The sequence below is a fragment of the Salarias fasciatus genome, chromosome 11 (genome assembly GCF_902148845.1).
Source record: "Salarias fasciatus chromosome 11, fSalaFa1.1, whole genome shotgun sequence".
NCBI lineage: Eukaryota > Metazoa > Chordata > Actinopteri > Blenniiformes > Blenniidae > Salarias > Salarias fasciatus.
In genome coordinates this window covers 26,612,988-26,632,136 of record NC_043755.1, presented here as the reverse complement: position 1 = coordinate 26,632,136, position 19,149 = coordinate 26,612,988, and the positions used below count along the sequence as shown (strand labels likewise).

Genomic DNA, 19,149 nt, shown 5'->3' with positions numbered 1-19,149 from the left:
TGGGTTCTTTCATGGAGTCGAGAGGAGAGAATGCCTCCTTGTTCAGTGATGCTGAGAGGCTGTTGGGTCTGGCTTCCTCACGTTGTCCCAGCTGGGGCAGGAGTTTTCACACAGAGTCTGTGACTTTGGCAAACTGAAGCCCCGTGTGACATTTATTGCCAAGCCCTTCCTGGGTGTAGACATCGGTGAGCTGTCAGGACAGATGGCTGAATTATTCTGTGTTGATTCTGTGGAGATGAGAGCGAGGCCATAAACCTCCAAAGCGATGTCCAGCTAGAATCCCTGCAGCATCCGCAGCATGTCTGGAGTTTGCTCGAGTCAAACAAGAGTGGAAACATCAGCAGGCTGCTGTGGAAATAGCTGCTTTCCTCAGTCAACATACAGTATTTGTGTGAGTCTGCCTTTTCAGACGTGGACATGATTAAACCACACTGCAGCATCAGACTGGGAGAAGAATATTTAAATGACTTCAGAGTGGACCTGGGGAGACACACTCCTGCAGTCAGCTCAGGTTGAACCATGCAGAGCCAGTCTTCGCACAGAAACTATGCAACACATGGATGTGACGAGACGATTTGGCCTTCTGGGCTCTACAGGTTGCTCTGTTACACTCTATTTTGGCCATGGGTGAATTTAGAAAAGATGAACTCTTCAGATATTCAGCATGCTGGTGACTTTTCTTTGAAGATCATGTGAACTGTCTTGCAGTTTTAAACTGTTTAAAATGTTTTAAAAGTTTCATAGGAAGCTCTGCATGACGCATATGCAAGTGAATTCCAGCTGGAAAGTTCTCTTTTCACTGCTCCGAAGTGGAAGATGCATTTTCAGGTGCATGTTTTTTAACATTGTTCATTTCATGACTTTACAAAACGTACATGTGAGTCAAAGTTATTCCATGGACCGTCTGTGTTCTCTATCAGCATTTTACATTGTGTTCCACGCAGAACAAACATGCTCACCTGTCCTATAGGGAAAGTCTCAGTGTGAATTAATCTGACAAAGCACAGGTGAAACTTTGATTGTGTGGAAGCAGCTCATTAAAGACCTGAGAGCCCTGATGGAGAGTCGCTGCAAGGAGAACGCAGAGCCCAGCCTGCTGCTGTTTCACGTTCTGTTGTGTGGCTTCATTTTGTTTTCTACTGTAGACTTTTATTGTTTATTGTGTAGTTTTGTTTACAGTTTTTTCACAATTGCTAAAACACTAAACCCCACTGCCTGAACCAAACTCTCAGGGGCCTAAACTCATTTTTCGAATCAAACACTCTTTTGGCAAAAACTTAAACACTGTTCAGGTCCTATCCTCAATTTTCAAAACCGATCTGCTCTTTTTTGCAAAACCTTAGACACATTCTCAGTCACTAAACACATTTCACAACATTTTTGCAAAATTGTACTCACTGGCAGCAAAATGTGAACACAACTCCAACACAGCTGTCATCTTTTACACACAACAACTCAAAACTGAACACACATATTTCTAATGATGAGATCAGACCAAGTGTGCACAAAGACAAGACGCTGAGACTGAACCTCCAGGACCGGGACCATGCAGGAGTCTGCTTTGGTTTTGTTTGTTTTGTATTTATTTTTTGTTATGACGGTCAATTTAGATATCACTTTGACTTAGATGGGTTTTTTTTTCTAAATGCATTTCAAATACGTAAAATAAAAATTTTCTGTGCACTACACACTCTGAAAACTGCTGGTTACTGTAAAAATAACCCACATTGAGTGGAATTGCTGACCCAGCGCTGGGTCCAAAAGGGACCGAGCCAAAGCTGGGTTATTTCTACCCAGCAGCCGTTTGGGCTGAAGATTTGACCCTGATGCTGGGTCAAGATTTATCAGCGGGTCTGGGAAAGTTACTTTACAGTAAAAATGTAATCCCTTAGAATTCAGAAACACGTACCCTCTGCCCTGCAAGGCTGTCAAACCCTCCACTGGAGGCCGGCTGGGGCTCAGGGCAGTTCACTGACATGTAGAGGAAAAGATTTGAATTAACAACCTCACAACTGCTGGACAACCACTCTACCAACTGAGCCACAGCCACACAAGTATAAGGAGGGGGATGTCATATGTCTTTTCCTTCTTAGCCATTGCAATAATCTTCTGTGAGAACACAGGACTCCAGTTTTCTGTTGTGTTTGTTACCAGAAGTCTCCAGATGCAAGAAGGAGAAGGAGTTGCAGGAGTGTTCAAAATGGTGATTTTGTTCAAATCATCAACTCACTCTGCTGGGTCGACACAATTCACCTCATTTTGGGTAAAAGTGACTCAATCTGCACAAAATCCGGGGCTACCCAGGAAATGGGTTGGGAAAAGAACCCAGCAGGTTTAAAAGTGTGGACTGCTGCTGTGTCCTCAGTGATTTCATGTAGAGTCTGATGAACGATCTGAGGTGAACATGTTTCTACCTGCTGTGTGTGAGATCTGAACGCAGAGTGTGGTTTTGATCACAAGAGAACTGGTTTTGAGGCGATAATTCGATTTTGACAGAAATGTCTGAGGTTTTTGTGAATGTCGTGTGGATTTTTGGATTTGTGTTTAAGGTTTTGAGAAAATGGATGGAGGTTTCAAGAAATGTGTCTTAGCAATTGTGAAAAACTGTAATTTCATGACCTTTATGTTGTTCAATCCTGTGTAGTTTTATGTTGTTTTTGTAGTTTTACATTGTTTCTTGTTTAGTTGTGTTCTGGTTTATGTTGTGTAGCTTTGTGTTGTTTGTTTAATACTGTGTGATTCTTGTTGTGTAGTTGTGTTGTTTCATGTTGTGTAGTTTATTGCTGTTTCTTGTTGTGTAGTTGTGCTGTTTCTTGTTGTGTAGTTTAGTGCTGTTTCTTGTTGTGTAGTTGTGCTGTTTCATCTTGCGTTGTGTTTGTCGTGGCCTGCTGTGGAATGTGTGTTACGTTCAGCCTTCAACATGAATGGATGAAGGAGAGAAAGAAGAAATGAATGTTTGGTTTTCCTCCGTCTGACGCTCAGTGAGGGAAACAGCAGGTGGAGAAAACTTCAAGTCACTACTTACTTTCTTTTTCTCTAACCTTCAACGCATACATAAGTGCTGCACACACACACACACACACACACACACACACACACACACACACACACACACACACACACACACACACACACACACACACACACACACACACAGACATTCGCAGACTTACCCAACTCCACTCTGCTCATGTGTGAAATGAGCAAGGGTCTTATCTCTTGGAAACACACCACTGAGCCAGAGGAGGAGAGAGAGAGTGAAGAGAGGAGGAGGGAGGCAGACATGAGTGGGAGAGAGAGGAAGAAAAGAGGAAGGAGGGAGAGAGACATGAGTGGGAGAGAGAGGGAGGGAGAAAAGACGAGGAAAAAAGGGTAGAGAGGGAGAAAAGATGGGAGAGGGAGAAAAGAAGAGAGAGGGAGACATGAGGGGGAGAGAGAGAGAAAAGAGGAGGAGAGGGAGACATGAGGGAGAGAGAGAGAAAAGAGGAGGAGAGAGGGAGACATGAGGGGGAGAGAGAGAGAGAAAAGGGGAGAGAGGGAGACATGAGGGGGAGAGAGAGAGAGAAAAGAGGAGGAGAGAGGGAGACATGAGGGGGAGAGAGAGAGAGAAAAGAGGAGGAGAGAGGGAGACATGAGGGGGAGAGAGAGGGAGAGAGGGAGTTGGGGAGGAGTCACATTGTGTGCATGCTGATTTCTCAGGAACCTGCACTGACCTCAAAATGAACACACACATGCAAAGATGTGCACACACACACACACACACACACACACACACACACACACACACACACAGACCGCTAACAAACCTTTGAAATATAAACAACTCAATCTTTCTCTGGTTTGTGGATTTTGTGATCTTGGTCAGGGAGCTAGGAGACTAGTTCTAGAAGCCCAGACAGACCCTGTAGCCTGGAGAGGCCCATCGAGTCCCCCTGAGTCCTGCAGCCCAGAGGGGCCACACACACACCGCCACGGACAACTGACACACACTGAACACACCGAACAGACCGAACACGGGCTCGATAGTGGATAACAAGAGAAGGCAGAACGGTTTCCTCGGGTTCTCCGTGGCTGAGCTCCATCGCTGACTCAGAGCCGTCTCTCTTTCATGAACAAGTGGTTTGTTCGCACCTGAACGCTCTCCTGCTCCTGCCGGCTGCATGTGGAGCTGCGCTCCTGACGGGAGCCCCTCAGAGTCGACTCCCCACCGAGCAACACAATAAGAACATTTCATTAGAATGAGAAGTGAAAGACAAAAGAGTGGCAGCCAGGGAGAGAGTGGGCACAGAAACACGTCTCATTTTTAAAAAGTGCATCAAGCTGAGCTGTGGATAGGGAGGTAAAGTGGATCTGGCACTAAGGGGTGAAATGAGGGGAAATCATTTCTGGATTAAGAACTGAAATCAGTATGATTGAAGGATTTGATCATTTAGTTTAAAATACTTCCCGGGGATAGTTCTATATAATCCTGCTTTTCTTCCACATGTGGGGTTGAACAGTTTCACAAACATCCAGAGGTGAAAGCAAAGGTCTGAGCCCACCTGCAGACATCTACTGCCCCCTGCGGGTGGCTTGAGGAACTGCCACAGTTTGAAACGATGCAGAGTTAAATCCCAGCTTTACTGTTTAAGCTGTTCTCTGTCACACTCCTTCTCTTCATATTAGACCATTTTTATTTATCATTGATTGGTTCAGACTGAGTGTGGCTCAGTTCATTTCTCTGAATTTGTTCTATACAGCCAGAGAAACGGTTCGTTTCTTTACAAACAGCTGAAAAACAGAAAACTGCCTGTAAATATGGTCACAACAAGTCACAAATACTCTGAATCGCTTAAAGATGCAGTTATCAAACTCTGAATGGAGACCTGATGAATAATCAGCTGCTAAAGAAGGGAAAAGGTTGTAAATATTGTCTGATTGTAAATGTGAGTAAAGTCCAGGAAGACACGGAGGAGACTGAAACTGTCAGACTGATTGTCAGACATGGTTTTGTTTTCTAAGAGAACTGTTGGATTTTCTGTAGAGGCACTTCTGAGTTTTAAAACTCAACTAGTTTAAATAAACACCTCAAAGATTTTATGCAGATGTGTGTTTTTATTGTGTTTCAGTAGATACTGTGTGGATACCATGCAACCACAATAAATACAGACCCAGCCGTTTGATGGAGGGACATTAAAATCTTTCACAGTTACAAGATAAATATTTCCTAAAGTCAAAAGATTTTCACAGAAATGATTCAATGATACATAAGAAAAGGGAGTTGCTGCAGCAGCCACCAGCAGAGGGCTTTTTCATTGGGAACAGAAAGAGCAAAATGCAAGAAAAATGGTGTCAGAATGACACAAATGCTGATCTGTGGACTGTCTTCGTATCTAAGAAAGGAGGGAACTGGAAATACGTGTTATCACTGAAGATGAAGAGAGACTCTCCTCAGAATAACCCACACCCAGTGTGGACAGAATTTAACCATAAAGGAAGAAGAGACATTTTAAAACACCTTCCCTGACCTCAACCTCTGACAAAAGAACCGCTTCATGTTGTAGAAGCTGTGGTGAGACTGCAGACTGTCCACAGCTGAAACTGTTCTGCAGAGCTTCAGGTGGAATAAGGCTCATTTAACTGTTGGTCTGCCACAGCAGCCAGCTGTGTCTGGTTCTTGAAGAGGAAGTGGTGGGTTTAAAAGACAAAGGTTATGTGCTGGTTCTGCCACCGCCTCCACCGATGAGAGAAGAAAAACAGCAGAACTCCATTTGGATCAACGCCTGCATGAGTCCGTGGGCTCCTGGCGGTCTGGGTGACACGCTGTTCAAGTGGAGATGTTTGGTTATTTATTAGTGTCTGGACAGCATGTCTGTATTGGTTTTGTCATAACCTGCAGCCTTCATTCACCTAATCTTTGACTTTAATTTGAAATTCTGCTCTTTGTGTGAGTTCAGACGATGCCACGAGCCAGAGTTGCTGCTGGGCTGTTGTGTGTTCGTCGTTGTGTATCTATGCTCATGGTGTCTATGTGCTCGGGCTCTATGCGCGCCAGCTCGTCACAGCGCCCTCGCGCGGCGAGCCGTGGAACCCGGAAGTAAACAGCGGAACGGGGTCAGAGTGTTTCCTCGGGACGAGCAGCGGCTCTCGGACTCTTTCACGCACTTTTCCGCCGCTTCAGTCGAAGATGTTTCCCGGTGCCGGTCTGGCTGCGCGCCGCCTCGCGCCGCTGCTGCTGTGTGTGTGCCTCGCGAGCCTCGGACACGGTCAAACCACTGCGCCACCGCCGATCCGTGAGTTCGAGCCCCGCGTGAAAACAACAACACAATCCGAGCCTCAGTGGGTGTGTTGGTGCGGACAGGGACTAACACAGGCGTGTGTGTGTGTGTGTGTGTGTGTGTGTGTGTGTGTGTGTGTGTGTGTGTGTGTGTGTGTGTGTGTGTGTGTGTGTGTGTGTGTGTGTGTGTGTGTGTGTGTGTGTGTGTGTGTGTGTGTGTGTGTGTGTGTGTCCAGCCTGCTCTTCCTACAGGACCTGTGACTCCTGCGTGCCCCACGCTCAGGTGAGCTGATTCACTGCTCAGCAGGAAGTTTCACGTTTTCACGCTTCACGTGAAGTTTCTGTTCTGCTGCAGCAGCGCGAGGAGGAGGAAGCTGCTCCTCCTCCTCCTCGCGCTGCTCCTGCAGCTGGAGGATTGGGGGATTGGAGGTTTGGCAGTGAGAGCTTTGACTGATCAGTCAGTGTTTTTTTCAGGTTGTCAGTCTCCTGCCCCACTGTGAACTTTGACCTCTCCCTGAGCGGGAAGGTGTTCAGGTTCCTGGTCTTATCGTTGTGATTTGGAGCTCCAGGCCAAAGGTCACTATTCAGGGCCTGATTAATCTGCTGTTGCGTTCCGGGCTCGGCCGTCCTCAGACTGGAACCATGTGCTTCTTCCACGACACTGAGTTTCTAAATTTGGGTACCAGTTTGAATTTTAAGTTTGTGAAACAGTTTAGTGATGATGTGACCGTCAGGAGGCACATCACCCCGAAATATTCACATCACATCTGAGCCCATTTTTTTTCTTTCTTTGACTGTTTATAAAGAAGCAAACAGCTAGTGATGTAGTTTCCTTCTCACTCAGCCGTTTCATCCTCGCGTCTTCTTAAAATACAGCAAATACGTCACAGAAAGCAGCGTCCTCAACAGAGGAGCCTCAGCTGTTTCACTGTTAACCAATATATATGTCAAAGGTGACTAGAAGTTCCTTTCATGGACTAAAAATGGACTAGATGTACATAACTAGTGAAACTGACACTACACTAATGATAAAGTACTGTTCACGTAAGTAACTTGTTCATCAAAGTATAAATGGATTAGGAGTAAACTTCTTTTTGGGAGAGAGGTATTGTCACATCTGAAGTCTTTCTTCCAGACTGGACTGAGAGCCTCTGGTCTGGACCCAGACCCAGATGAGGGGCGAGGCTGAGGCGTCTGCGCTCCGGTGCTTTAGTGAAGTGAAAGTAGCAGACGGTCGCCACCTGCAGCAGACGGCTGCTGGAATTCTTTTTATTCTGCAGCAGGAGAAGGAACTGAAGAAGCAGGAAGTGCTGCGTTAACCAGTTTACTCTGCCCCCCCCCCCCCCAGTGCCTGTGGTGCTTCTCCTCTGGGAACTGCACCGACTACCCGGTGAGCTGGCTGCTGCCCCCCGCCTCGCTCTGCCCCCTGTCCCAGGCCCGCTGGGGGGTCTGCTGGTGTGAGTGACCTCCGACCTCCGCATTCAGTCCTCACTGTCACACACACACCGCCTCACACACACCGCCTCACGCACACCGCCTTACACACATCGTCACACACACCGCCTCACACACCGCTTCACACACATGACCTGAAACTCCAGCTTCTGCTTCCTCCACACACACACACACACACACACCCTGCTGTGTGTGCGTCGGGGCCCCCTCTCCATCCCTCCACCCTGCAGCTGCCTCTGGGTGGAGGAAGAGCTGTAGACTGAGTGAAGAGGAACAACCTGAACCGTCCTGTTTCTGCTCGTCGCCTCGCAGTGCTGTGGAGGAGTCAGCAGGGGGCAGCAGTGCTCCACTTGTTGAATACAGATTGTAATGTGTGTGTGTCTGTGTGTGTGTGTGTGTGTGTGTCTCAGTGAACTTCGAGGCCCTGATCATCGTCCTGGCCGTTCTGTGTGGAACCATCATCATCAGCATCACGGTCTGCTGCTGCTGCTGCTGCTGCTGCAAGAGGAGTTCACCACGGTGCGTCCAGCTGTGTGTGTGTGTGTGTGTGTGTGTGTGTGTGTGTGTGTGTGTGTGTGTGTCGTGCCTTCAGACCACGGTCTGCAGCCTGCGGCTCTGTAGTCCCTCAGTCGCGGCTCCATGAAGCTCTCACAACGTGGAACGTTAATAAACATGTAGTTATTTCCATTCTAGTGACAAACAGCTGCTCAGAGCGATCCGTTAGTCTCGGTTCAAAAGGAATTCAAACAAGGTACAAGTCAAATTGGGAAAAAACAGCTGAAACCACCAGAAATGGAGGGAAAACAAAGATAGAACGGCTTGAAAAACCTGAAATGTCTCCAAGAATAAAAATAATGCGGTTTAAAAAAAGCCTGTTAAACAAGGGAAAATAGCTGAAGATGCTAAAATTACAAAATTGTCAACAACAAAAAAAGAGCAAAACTGTTAATGTCTGGTACATAAACATGTTCAATGAAATGTTCACTGTTCTGAACCGCAGTTAAAACTTCATGGATGCATCATTAGATATGTTTTTATATGAACATCAGATCTTTGTCCCACACCTCCTGAGCTGCATCCGCCTCGTCTTAAGGGTTAAATGTTCTTTATGGCTCCAGACCAGCTGGATGAAGTCTGAGAGTCTCCTGGTCGTAAAGGTCTCAGAGTCCTGCTTCAGCCTGGCTGCGAGCTCAGAACTCTGCTGTCTGCTCCGGAGGACGGCAGGAAGCCGGGTTCTGCCCTGACGGCAGGAAGCCGGGTTCTGCCCTGACGGCAGGAAGCCGGGTTCTGCCTGACGGCAGGAAGCCGGGTTCTGCCCTGACGGCAGGAAGCCGGGTTCTGCCCTGACGGCAGGAAGCCGGGTTCTGCCTGACGGCAGGAAGCCGGGTTCTGCCCTGACGGCAGGAAGCCGGGTTCTGCCTGACGGCAGGAAGCCGGGTTCTGCCCTGACGGCAGGAAGCCGGGTTCTGCCCTGACGGCAGGAAGCCGGGTTCTGTCTGATGGCCTCTGTTTGTGTCTGCAGGCCGGACCGAGACGAGGAGAACCTGGCTCGGAGGAGAGAGGAGATCCGGCAGCGCTCGGAGGAACGGTGAGCAGCGGGGCTCAGAGCGCCGTTAGCGCAGCGAGCTAGCTTAGCGCGTGTGTCGGCGCGCTGCCTGCTCCTGCCCCTCACAACACATGCCACTTCCTGTCGCCACCAACAAAAGGCCTCTTGTGTGTTTGGGAATCCGGCAGCTGGTCTTTGTCCCGGAGGAGGCTCCCGGTTCCTCCGCTCGCGTCCCAGACAGCCGGCGGATTGTGAGGCCGAGCAGCTGCTCTGCGGCGGCGGCGCTCGCCGTGCGCTCACTGCTCCTGTTGACATGCAGGACTGACCTCCAGAGAGGTGCTTCCTGTGTGGGCACATTAAAACTGCAGTCATGAAGGGTTCCGTTCAGAATCCTCTGTGAGGAGCATGGAAAAGGAAGTCACTTCAAAATAAAACCAGTGGTTCACAGGCAGGAAGTCACTTCAAAATAAAACCAGTGGTTCACAGACAGGAAGTCACCTTCAAAATAAAACCAGTTATGAGCACACAGGACTTCTGTGTTTTCTCAGTGAAATCAAGCGGAGGAGGAATATTCACTTTTCCCTCCTGTCTTTCAGGAAGGTGGAGCGAAAAGCTCGGCACGATGAGATCCGCAGGAAGTACGGTACGTCCAGCAGGCTCTGCGGGGAACCGGCTGCAAACCGAACTCTGTTCAGGAACCTGACACCTGCCTCTGGTCTGAGACGGGTTTGGGTCGAGAACGACTGCAGGACCAGTGGAACCACACTGAGCCCCTGTTCCCGTCCTGTTCCCGTCCTGTTCCCTGTCCTGTTCCCGTCCTGTTCCCGTCCTGTTCCCGTCCTGTTCCCCGTCCTGTTCCCGTCCTGTTCCCCGTCCTGTTCCCCGTCCTGTTTCCCGTCCTGTTCCCGTCCTGTTCCCTGTCCTGTTCCCGTCCTGTTCCCGTCCTGTTCCCCGTCCTGTTCCCGTCCTGTTCCCCGTCCTGTTCCCCGTCCTGTTCCCCGTCCTGTTCCCCGTCCTGTTCCCCGTCCTGTTCCCGTCCTGTTCCCCGTCCTGTTCCCGTCCTGTTCCCCGTCCTGTTCCCGTCCTGTTCCCCGTCCTGTTCCCGTCCTGTTCCCCGTCCTGTTCCCGTCCTGTTCCCGTCCTGTTCCCTGTCCTGTTCCCGTCCTGTTCCCGTCCTGTTCCCGTCCTGTTCCCGTCCTGTTCCCTGTCCTGTTCCCGTCCTGTTCCCCGTCCTGTTCCCGTCCTGTTCCCCGTCCTGTTCCCCGTCCTGTTCCTGTCCTGTTCCCGTCCTGTTCCCCGTCCTGTTCCCGTCCTGTTCCCGTCCTGTTCCCCGTCCTGTTCCTGTCCTGTTCCCGTCCTGTTCCCCGTCCTGTTCCCCGTCCTGTTCCCGTCCTGTTCCCCGTCCTGTTCCCGTCCTGTTCCCTGTTCCCTGTCCCCTCTCATTTTGGACCTCTTTCTGTATTATTTTGGCTGGTTCTGTCCTGTTTCCACCCTGGTTGGGTCCTGGTTCGGTCCTGGTTCTGTCCTGGTTCTGTCCTGGTTCTGTCCTGGTTCGGTCCTGTTCCAGCCGTTCCGATCTGGTCCTGTCCTGCTTTGACCCAGTCCTCGTCCCGGTTGGTCCCGGTCCGTCCCGGTCTCAGCCCTGTCTGTCCTCTGCAGGTCTGATCGGAGACGCTGACCACCCCTACAGCAAGTTTGAGAACGAGTGAGGCTCGTCCTCGGAGGACGTCCCCGGCCAGCAGCGTCCGGCTCTGTCCTCAGCCGTCCTCGGAGCCCAGCTCACAGCCTCTCTGACGTGACGTCCGTCCAGGACGTCCTCTGTGTCCCTGTCCCGGTGGTTGGGAGGAGGATGAAGCTTCTCTTTGAATCTGCTCCTGAATGATCTCTTCTACTTTGGTATCGATCACGTTGACCTTTGCACTTTGTACAGAATGTGTTGATTTTGGGGTGATTGTCGTGGAAAAGCCTTGGCCTGAATAAATCTCTGCTCTTTTAGTGCCTCGTTCTGCCTCCTCATGTTTTCATTTGCTGTGTTCATAACAAAACCAGTCGGTAGCAGTGGGCTGCACTCCGGGCAGCCGCTGGGGGTCAAAGGTCATGCTCAGGGACCTTCAGTGGCGACCTGCAAGATTCAAACCTGCAAAATTCTGTAAGTTCTGACCTTCATGTCTGTAAAGGCCGAAGCCCCGGTGATTGAATGGAGGAAATTTTAAACCACCGGTCCTTGAAAAGCATCATGAGACATGAAGTTCCAGGGAGTCTGGATTCTCCAGAGCTTGACCCCGCAGTCTGGGAGCTGCTGTCCAAGATGAAGAGCCCCACGTCAAACACGCTCCGAACAGCTCGTTTTATTTTTCTCTATAAACTATCCAGCGGCATCTGATCTGTGATCTTCGGTGGTTTTCTTCTCAATGTGCAGAGAGGGGCAGTGGGAAGATAAATCCTCTCCAGTCATCAGTCGCCGCTCTCAGTGACAGACCTACAGAAGACACCAGGCGAACCAGAACCGGAATATCTCTCCGTTCTCTGGCAGGCTTCACATTGAGTGACTCTCCCAGCCCCTGACAGTAACTCACACCTGTTCACACTCAGCAGAAGTCCAGAAGCTCTCAAGGACACAGTTATTATGTTCAAGCATCCGGATCCCTGGTCTGTGGTGAGTTCTGGAGCCTGGTCTCTGGTCTATAATAAGCTCTAGAACCTGATCGCTGATCTATGATGAGCTCTGGAACCTGGTGTCTGGTCTATGGTGAGCTCTAAAGCCTGGCCTCTGGAGACCTCTAAAACCTAATCCCTGGTCCATGGTGAGGTCTAGAACCTAGTCTCTGGTCTATGTTGAGCTGTAGAATCTGGTGTCTGGTCTATGGTGAGCTCGAGAGCCAGGTCTGTGATCTACGATGAGGTCTAGAACCTGGTCTCTGATGAGCTCTAGATCTTTGTGTCTGCTGAGCTGTAGAACCTGGTCTCTGTTCTGTGAAGAGCTCTAAATCCTGGTGTCTAATGAGCTCAAGAACCTGATGTCTGGAGACCTCTAGAACCTAATCCCTGTTGAGGTCTAGAACCAGATTCCTGGTCTATGTTGAGCTGTAGAATCTGGTCTGTGATCTGTGAAGAGCTTTAGATCCTGGTGTCTGATGAGCTCTGGAACCTGGTCTCTGGTCTATGATGAGCTCTGGAACCTGGTCTCTGGTCTATGATGAGCTCCAGATCCTGGTCTCTGGCTGTGATGACTGAAAAGACTCTGAGGTTTTTAACAACCTGACTTCAACAACTTTCTCCAGGATTTCAGGACTGAATCGCAGGTTGACGTTGATCTTGAACTTGTTGGACCACCTGGGTCGAGATCCGGTCGAGTCTTGATCACTCAGAACAGCTTGGTGGGAAAACAGTCGAAATGTTCAACAGCCAGTCCTCTGTCCAGAGGCTGGAATGCTGATCTCCTTTCCCCCGGCTGCTGGAGCCCCCCCCCCCCCCCCCGGCCGCTGCTCTCTCCCCCGGCCGCTGGAGCTCTCCCCCGGCCGCTGCTCTCTCCCCCGGCCGCTGGAGCTCTCCCCCGGCCGCTGCTCTCTCCCCCGGCCCGCCCCCGGCTCCCTCCGTGACGGACGGCCTCCTCCTCCAATGGCGCCGCGGCCGGGGCGGGTCCGGGGGAGGAAACCGGAGAGATTCCCCAAAATGACATCTCGACTGCGGCGGAGCTGGGAGGGCTGAGAGGCTGACAGAACAAAAAGAGCAGCGGTCCGAGCGCAGGCTTTCCCGGAGAGAAGGGCGCCCCGCCCCGCCCCGCAGCGCCCCGCAGCGCCCCGCAGCAGGACCGCCTCCAGCAGGACTCCCTCCGCCGCTCCGGACATGCAGCTGCTGGACACCGGGGTCCTCTGATGAGCCGCGGCTGAAGAAGCCCCGCAGGGCGTCCCGAGCCCCGGATCCCCGCTGCCGCCGCCCCGCGGCCCCCCTCCGGACCGGGGCCATGTGCGACCTGCTGCCGGCCCCCCAGCCCGCCGAGAAGAGGGGCAGGATGAGGAAGCTGAGGAGAACTTTGTCCGAGAGTTTCAGGAGTATCGGTGAGTACTTCCTTTGTCAGGGAGGGAGGCTGAAGGAGGCAGGAGCAGCTCCCAGACCTCATGGAACAATGTGACATGGAGCAATGTGACACGGAGCAATGTGACAGCCTCTTCACCTGGAACCACAAACACACATCCATACACACTTTCCCTTTGTTTATTTGCTCAGCAAACAATCTGTCAAGAGGCAAACTGCAAGAAATCCACCAGGAACTGTCCGGACACACACACACACACACACACACACACACACACACACACACACACACACACACACACACACACACACACACACACACACACACACAGGGAGAACATGCAGACTCTGCACAGGAGGTGTGGATTTGAACCATTAACCTGGTCCAGAGGGTCGGGGCTCGGCGTTCAGAGGGTGTTTCAGTCCTGGATGATCCAGGCTGTCAGGGTTCCTCCACCTGAGGCCAGCACAGCGGGACCTCCTCCTCCTCCTCCTCCTCCTCCTCCTCCTCCTCCTCCTCCTCCTCCGGCTGGGACGTGGTGTGCTGCATGCTGGGTCATGGCGGTGTGGCGGACTCTCGGGAGCGTCCACCCTGAGGACGGGTCCGCCGGTCCCGTCTGGGCTGTGCAGTGTGGGGCCCGGTGGTGGTTCTGGGTTCCGTGGTGGTTCTGGGTTCCGTGGTGCGGTGGAGGGTCTGTCTGGTCTCTGATTGGCTCAGAGATGAATGTAAATATAGAGAGGTGTGTTTGTTGTGCGTCGCCGTGCCAGCGGTGGACTGTACTGACGTACACATTGTTTTTTAATGGTTGGTCCGATCTGACTCAGTGCTGCAGACAGCGGCTCTCTGACCTCTGACCTCTGACCCCGGTGCAGAGCTGTTGGAGGTTCCAGGTTTGATCAGAGAAAGGCTGCTGACAGGGTGAGAGTCTGGACTCACGTCACGTGGAACCGGGAGAGGAACCAGGAAGTGAAAGCGTCTCGTTTCCTTCTCACTCAGCGGCAGCGCTGGAGTCACGAGGAGGGATCGGCGGTAATTAGCGGTAATAATAGTAGCAGAGGACGGTGGACTCGTCTCCTCAGCCTTTCACATGCTCAGCTGACAGCTTCAACGCTCCTTCTATCTGTGAAGTGAAGAAAGTCTGTCGTCTGTCTCTCCAGCGTGTGAAAGAGGCGACTCAGAGGGTGGAGGGTTCTGACGGGAGCACTGACCCGCTGAAGTGGATTTGTCCACTAAATGCTGCTCACAGCGCTCTGAAGGAGTGTGTGTGTTCAGACCTGCGTTCTGTCATCTGATGGTTCCTGACCCTGTCCTCACTCTCTCCTCTGCTTGATTCAGACTGTAGTCTTTAAAGCAGGCTGTGAAAGAAGCATCACTCCCGTCCTGCCGGAGACCTGCTGTGTCTCCTGACACCTGGGTGAGGAGCGCCTCTTATGAAGAGTGAGAGCTTCGACAGCCGTCCTGCACGGCTGCAGCAGCGTCCCGGAGTGTCTGGAACGGGCTGAGTCCTGGAGGGATGGAGGTGGAGGTCGTGACCTGGGACCTCCTCAGGCCGAGCACTGAAGCCCAGCAGGGGGCAGACTGGAGGTGGAGCGCAGCTGTTTCCACCCCGCCCTCCACCTTCTCAGCCTCTGGACAGTCTTGTTGAAGCTCAGGGAGGCGGGGATGGAGCAGCTCAGCCCCCACAGAAACACCACACTGCATCTACCTGCCTAAACCAGACGACCACGGAGCAGGGTGTTTTACTCTGAAAAGAAGCAGATGGGCCGTGGCTTCCTGCTTCCAGCTTCTCTCAGTCAACATCGATTGAATCAGCCAGTGGAAAATGTGAAGCTTCTTCCAGCATGAATTCACTTCTTCATTATGGTGAAAGCCTCCGGGGGTTGAAGTCTTTCTTTATGTGGGGTTTTACCCAGTCGAAGTGCTGGATGTGGTTTATGAGCCAGTATGCCGTTATTTATTTTTTTTTTTTAAGTTCTGCTGCAGGACGTTTCAACACATTGAGTCTGTCTCCTGTTTTCCTTTGCAGCCTTCAAGAAAGAGGAGAGCAGCTTTGATGAGGTAGGAAGAAGACCGGCCGTCAGCGTTTCCACTCAGATCATGTTTTAATGTGCTCGACGCCGCTGATACCGCTGTTCCTGTACCCGCTGTTCCTGCTGCTGGTTCTGTCCCTGCTGCTGGTTCTGCTGGTTCTGCTGCTGGTTCTGTCCCTGCTGCTGGTTCTGCTGCTGCTGGTTCTGCTGCTGCTGGTTCTGCTGCTGCTGGTTCTGCTGGTTCTGCTGGTTCTGCTGGTTCTGCTGGTTCTGCTGCTGAGAGCTGAGTGGAGCCGGCTGATGGTGACGTTTCCTCACAGCCGCTGAAGAAGAAATCTATCAAATTCCTGCTGCATGAGAACACAGTGATCTCCAGCTATCCCCACCCAGCACACACACACACACACACACACACACCCCCTCACTGTGTCTGGTGCGGGGCCGGGTCCACTCGGCTGTGGGGTGTGTTGGAGGTCCTGGTTCTGGTGCCGGTGTGGCAGCAGCGCTGAGCGTTCCGTCTCTCAGTGATGCTTCACCTGCAGTTTTCCGGAACCGGCCGTGTTGTAGCGATGGGTGACCGCCGGGTTCCGGAGCTGTGGGCCGGAGCCAACCGGATGTCGGAGCCATTTGAGTCACTTGAGTCGAGGAGTCGCTCCACTCCCACCCCTCCCTCGCCGCCCACCATGCTTCGTCCACAGTCGGCTTGTGGATTCACGGCAGTTGTTTTCCTGCGATGGCGCCCAGGAGCTCTCTGAGCGACGCTCCGCTGCCTCCCGCTGCCGGACTCCGACCAGGAGAGGGACCGGAGTCGGAGCCACTCGGTGACGGAGTGAATGGACGCGAGGGGTCCGGCTCACCGCTCAGGCTCTCGCTCCGTCACCACGGCCGCCGTTCTTCACTGGGCTCAAACGCTGGACTGGAACACGGGCGGCGCTCTGAGGCCTCTGCGCTGTTGGCTCTCCAGCAGAAGAAGAGTTTCCGTCGGGAGCCGCTGATGTGGTTAATAAACTTGCAAACTGGAGGTGTGACAGAAATGTGTCTGCACAGAGTTCCAGAGCGAGGGGAACAGGGCCGGTCGCTTCGAGCCCGCTCGCCGGCAGCTGTTGGGAAACGTGTGCAGCTCATGAGCACGGCGGCGCCGGCGGCCATGATGGCAGGAGTCCAGCAGGCTCTGCTTGTCTTCTGCCGGCCTCAGCGTATTGATTTCTCCCACAGTGTCCTTCAGGTTGCAGTTGTAGGTTGATGAGGCGGTCAATATGTCCCAGAATCCTTTGGTGTTGGCGTGACGGCGGCTCTGGTGGCTCCAGCTGTGTGACTGTTATTTACAGAGCTCCTGATCCCGGGCTTATGAATAAGTGAGCAGGCAGCAGGACGCCCTGTGTGGACGTGTGAGACATGTGTGTGTGTGTGTGTGTGTGTGAGATCAATAAATAGGACAGAGGGAAACAGAAACTGATGAATGTGAGCTGTGTTTAACTGAAAGCTGCTGGCGTTCAGTGAAAGAGGCTGGATCAGCTGAGTTCTTGCTGTGGTTGTGAGGAGGCCAGGCTCATGTTTTAGAGGACGGCTGGTGAGAAGCAGACTTTTCCAGAAGTGGGAGCCGTGGGAATTTGTTGGACCATTTGCTATAAATGGTCTTTGTTGCTAAAGAAGAATTTAAAGAATCTGAGAAGGGAAAAAGTACTTCCTGCAGTGAGCAGGCACAGCGTGGATATGATCCTGCTCTTGTTATTGCGTCAGATCACACGTGGTTCCAATCTGCCCTCCTCAGAAGAACATCTCTGTTTTATTCACTCATCAATTCTGAGAGTTTTGGAAACTGTTGATGATTTACAGGGAGCAAAGAGGGTTTCTCCAGCTGCTCTGTGGTGGCTCTGCTAGGGGTGTCCTCAGATAGTCGCGATTCGATGATTCGTTGGAAGGGGCCTGATTCGACGGCCAATCATACAGCTGAAGCATCGAAAAAATGTGGTTATTAAACGAGGACCATTCCATTCCAGCTGTATGGGGGTGCTGAATGACTGGTTTTACATAGAATTGCTTGGTTTTTTTTTTTCCAAATAAACATGATATGAAGCCTATTTGATATACATGTTAGCCTATCAAATACACTGTGGAAAAATGTACTTAACTTGTAGTTTTATTGAATATTCTCTCTATTTAGTGTTTGTGAATGAACCACCATGGTGAGTGGCACAATCCGATGCAGAGCTCCGTCACAGAGCAGCATCTCGGTGGTGATTTGGCTGAACTTTAAAAGGCTCACAATGTCAGGAAAAAAAAAAAAAACAGAACTTCAGACCAAGTCAAAGATGATCCAAAAAAGTCAAATGCAAGTTGTGTCCTTTCATATCACTCCACAACAACATGGCTTTCCACCTTAAACAGGTCAGTAGCCAGATAATTGGGCTAATAAAAGACGGTTCTGTTACTCAATTCTCATTTTTAATGCTGACTTTTATTTCGTTTAATTGTAATATTTTAGGTTATTATTATATTATTTATCTATTTAATTTAGTGTTTGTTTTTGCGTGGATGTTGCGCTGCGAAACGTACCGACACAGTGCAATTAAGCCTATTTCATTTAATTTGAGCAGATAATGTGAGAAATTGTTTAGCCAAAAAATGTGAGCTTATCTGCAGAGATTATAGATATAAATAAATGACATGCTTTAGTCCGTTTGTTAGAAGAGGGTTTGGTTGTGGTCATTTGAACTATTCTTCATTTGTTTGATGTTTAGAGTTACGACACTTTGTTCCAGTCTGTGTTTCAGTGTGGAGGAAAAAAATAAGTGTTGTTTTACCTGCCTGCACTGTTTTTTTTTTTTAATTATTATTATTATTAGTGCAATCAGGCCTGGCTGTAGACACCCCGACGCTCCGTGTGCTGTGTGAGCACCGCTCTGCGCTGTGCTGCGCTGCTCCGACGCCCCGTGTAGACACGCTTCACCCCCCCCCCCCCCCCCCCCCCCCCCCCTCCCCCCGCTCCGCCAAACAAGACGATAGATTCGACTATCAGTCGACTATTGGCAGGATCGGACAAATCAGATTCGACTATGGAAATTCTTGTCGGGGTCACCTCTAGACTCTACATCCTATCAGATGAAGACTGATTAATAAACAGAGTGAACGTGGTTCTGCATGTTCTCCCTTGGCCACAGAGCATTGCCAGCTAACTTATCAGATATGATGCCAACACTTTAACATTCTGGAAATACAGAAATATCTGTTCTATCAGCTTCTGGGATTCTGAAAGTGGACTTTTTGGGACGTGTCCTCTCAGCTCAGATTCAGGACGTCCTCTGTGTCCTGTGATTCCCTCGGTGTTCTCCTGATTTGACCAGGGCATTTCTCGTCCTCTCGTTGGTCCCTGCAGTTCGTCTCTGTCTCATAGCGCTTCATGAACCATGCTGCTGGTGTCAGGACAGACCCACTGCAGCTCTGTGGCTAAAGACCAGAATCCATTAAACCAGAAGAACCATGCTGTTCTCTCAGAGAGCCTCAACCACTGAAACCTCTCCAGAACCTCTTCCTGAATCCATTCCTGAACCTGATCCTGGACCTGTTCTGAGCCCGATCCTGATCCTGATCCTGATCCTGAACCTGTTCTGAACCTGATCCTGATCCTGAACCTGATCCTGAACCTGTTCTGAACCTGATCCTGATCCTGAACCTGATCCTGAACCTGTTCTGAACCTGATCCTGAACCTGATCCTGATCCTGAACCTGATCCTGATCCTGAACCTGATCCTGATCCTGAACCTGATCCTGAACCTGATCCTGATCCTGAACCTGATCCTGATCCTGATCCTGATCCTGAACCTGA

At 50.9% G+C, this 19,149-nt stretch overlaps 2 protein-coding genes across 3 annotated transcripts in view; both read left to right on the top strand.

Annotated features, from left to right (window-relative positions):
• The first annotated feature begins 6,066 nt into the window (after positions 1 to 6,066).
• LOC115397308 (pituitary tumor-transforming gene 1 protein-interacting protein) lies at positions 6,067 to 11,259 on the top strand. The gene is made up of 7 exons (XM_030103553.1): positions 6,067 to 6,272; positions 6,493 to 6,539; positions 7,605 to 7,713; positions 8,122 to 8,230; positions 9,234 to 9,299; positions 9,854 to 9,900; positions 10,917 to 11,259. Exons 1-7 carry the CDS (start codon positions 6,167 to 6,169, stop codon positions 10,964 to 10,966), a joined length of 534 nt encoding a protein of 177 aa, XP_029959413.1. The 5' UTR covers positions 6,067 to 6,166; the 3' UTR covers positions 10,967 to 11,259.
• A 1,747-nt stretch (positions 11,260 to 13,006) lies between these two features.
• cdk14 (cyclin dependent kinase 14) overlaps positions 13,007 to 19,149 on the top strand; it is a 108,136-nt gene continuing 101,993 nt past the window's right edge. For both annotated transcript variants that reach the window (XM_030103538.1, XM_030103539.1), the window contains exons 1-2: positions 13,007 to 13,315; positions 15,320 to 15,351. In XM_030103538.1, the coding sequence (XP_029959398.1) occupies positions 13,222 to 13,315; positions 15,320 to 15,351 (126 nt within the window). In that variant the 5' untranslated portion in view covers positions 13,007 to 13,221. The remainder of the gene's footprint in view (positions 13,316 to 15,319; positions 15,352 to 19,149) is intronic.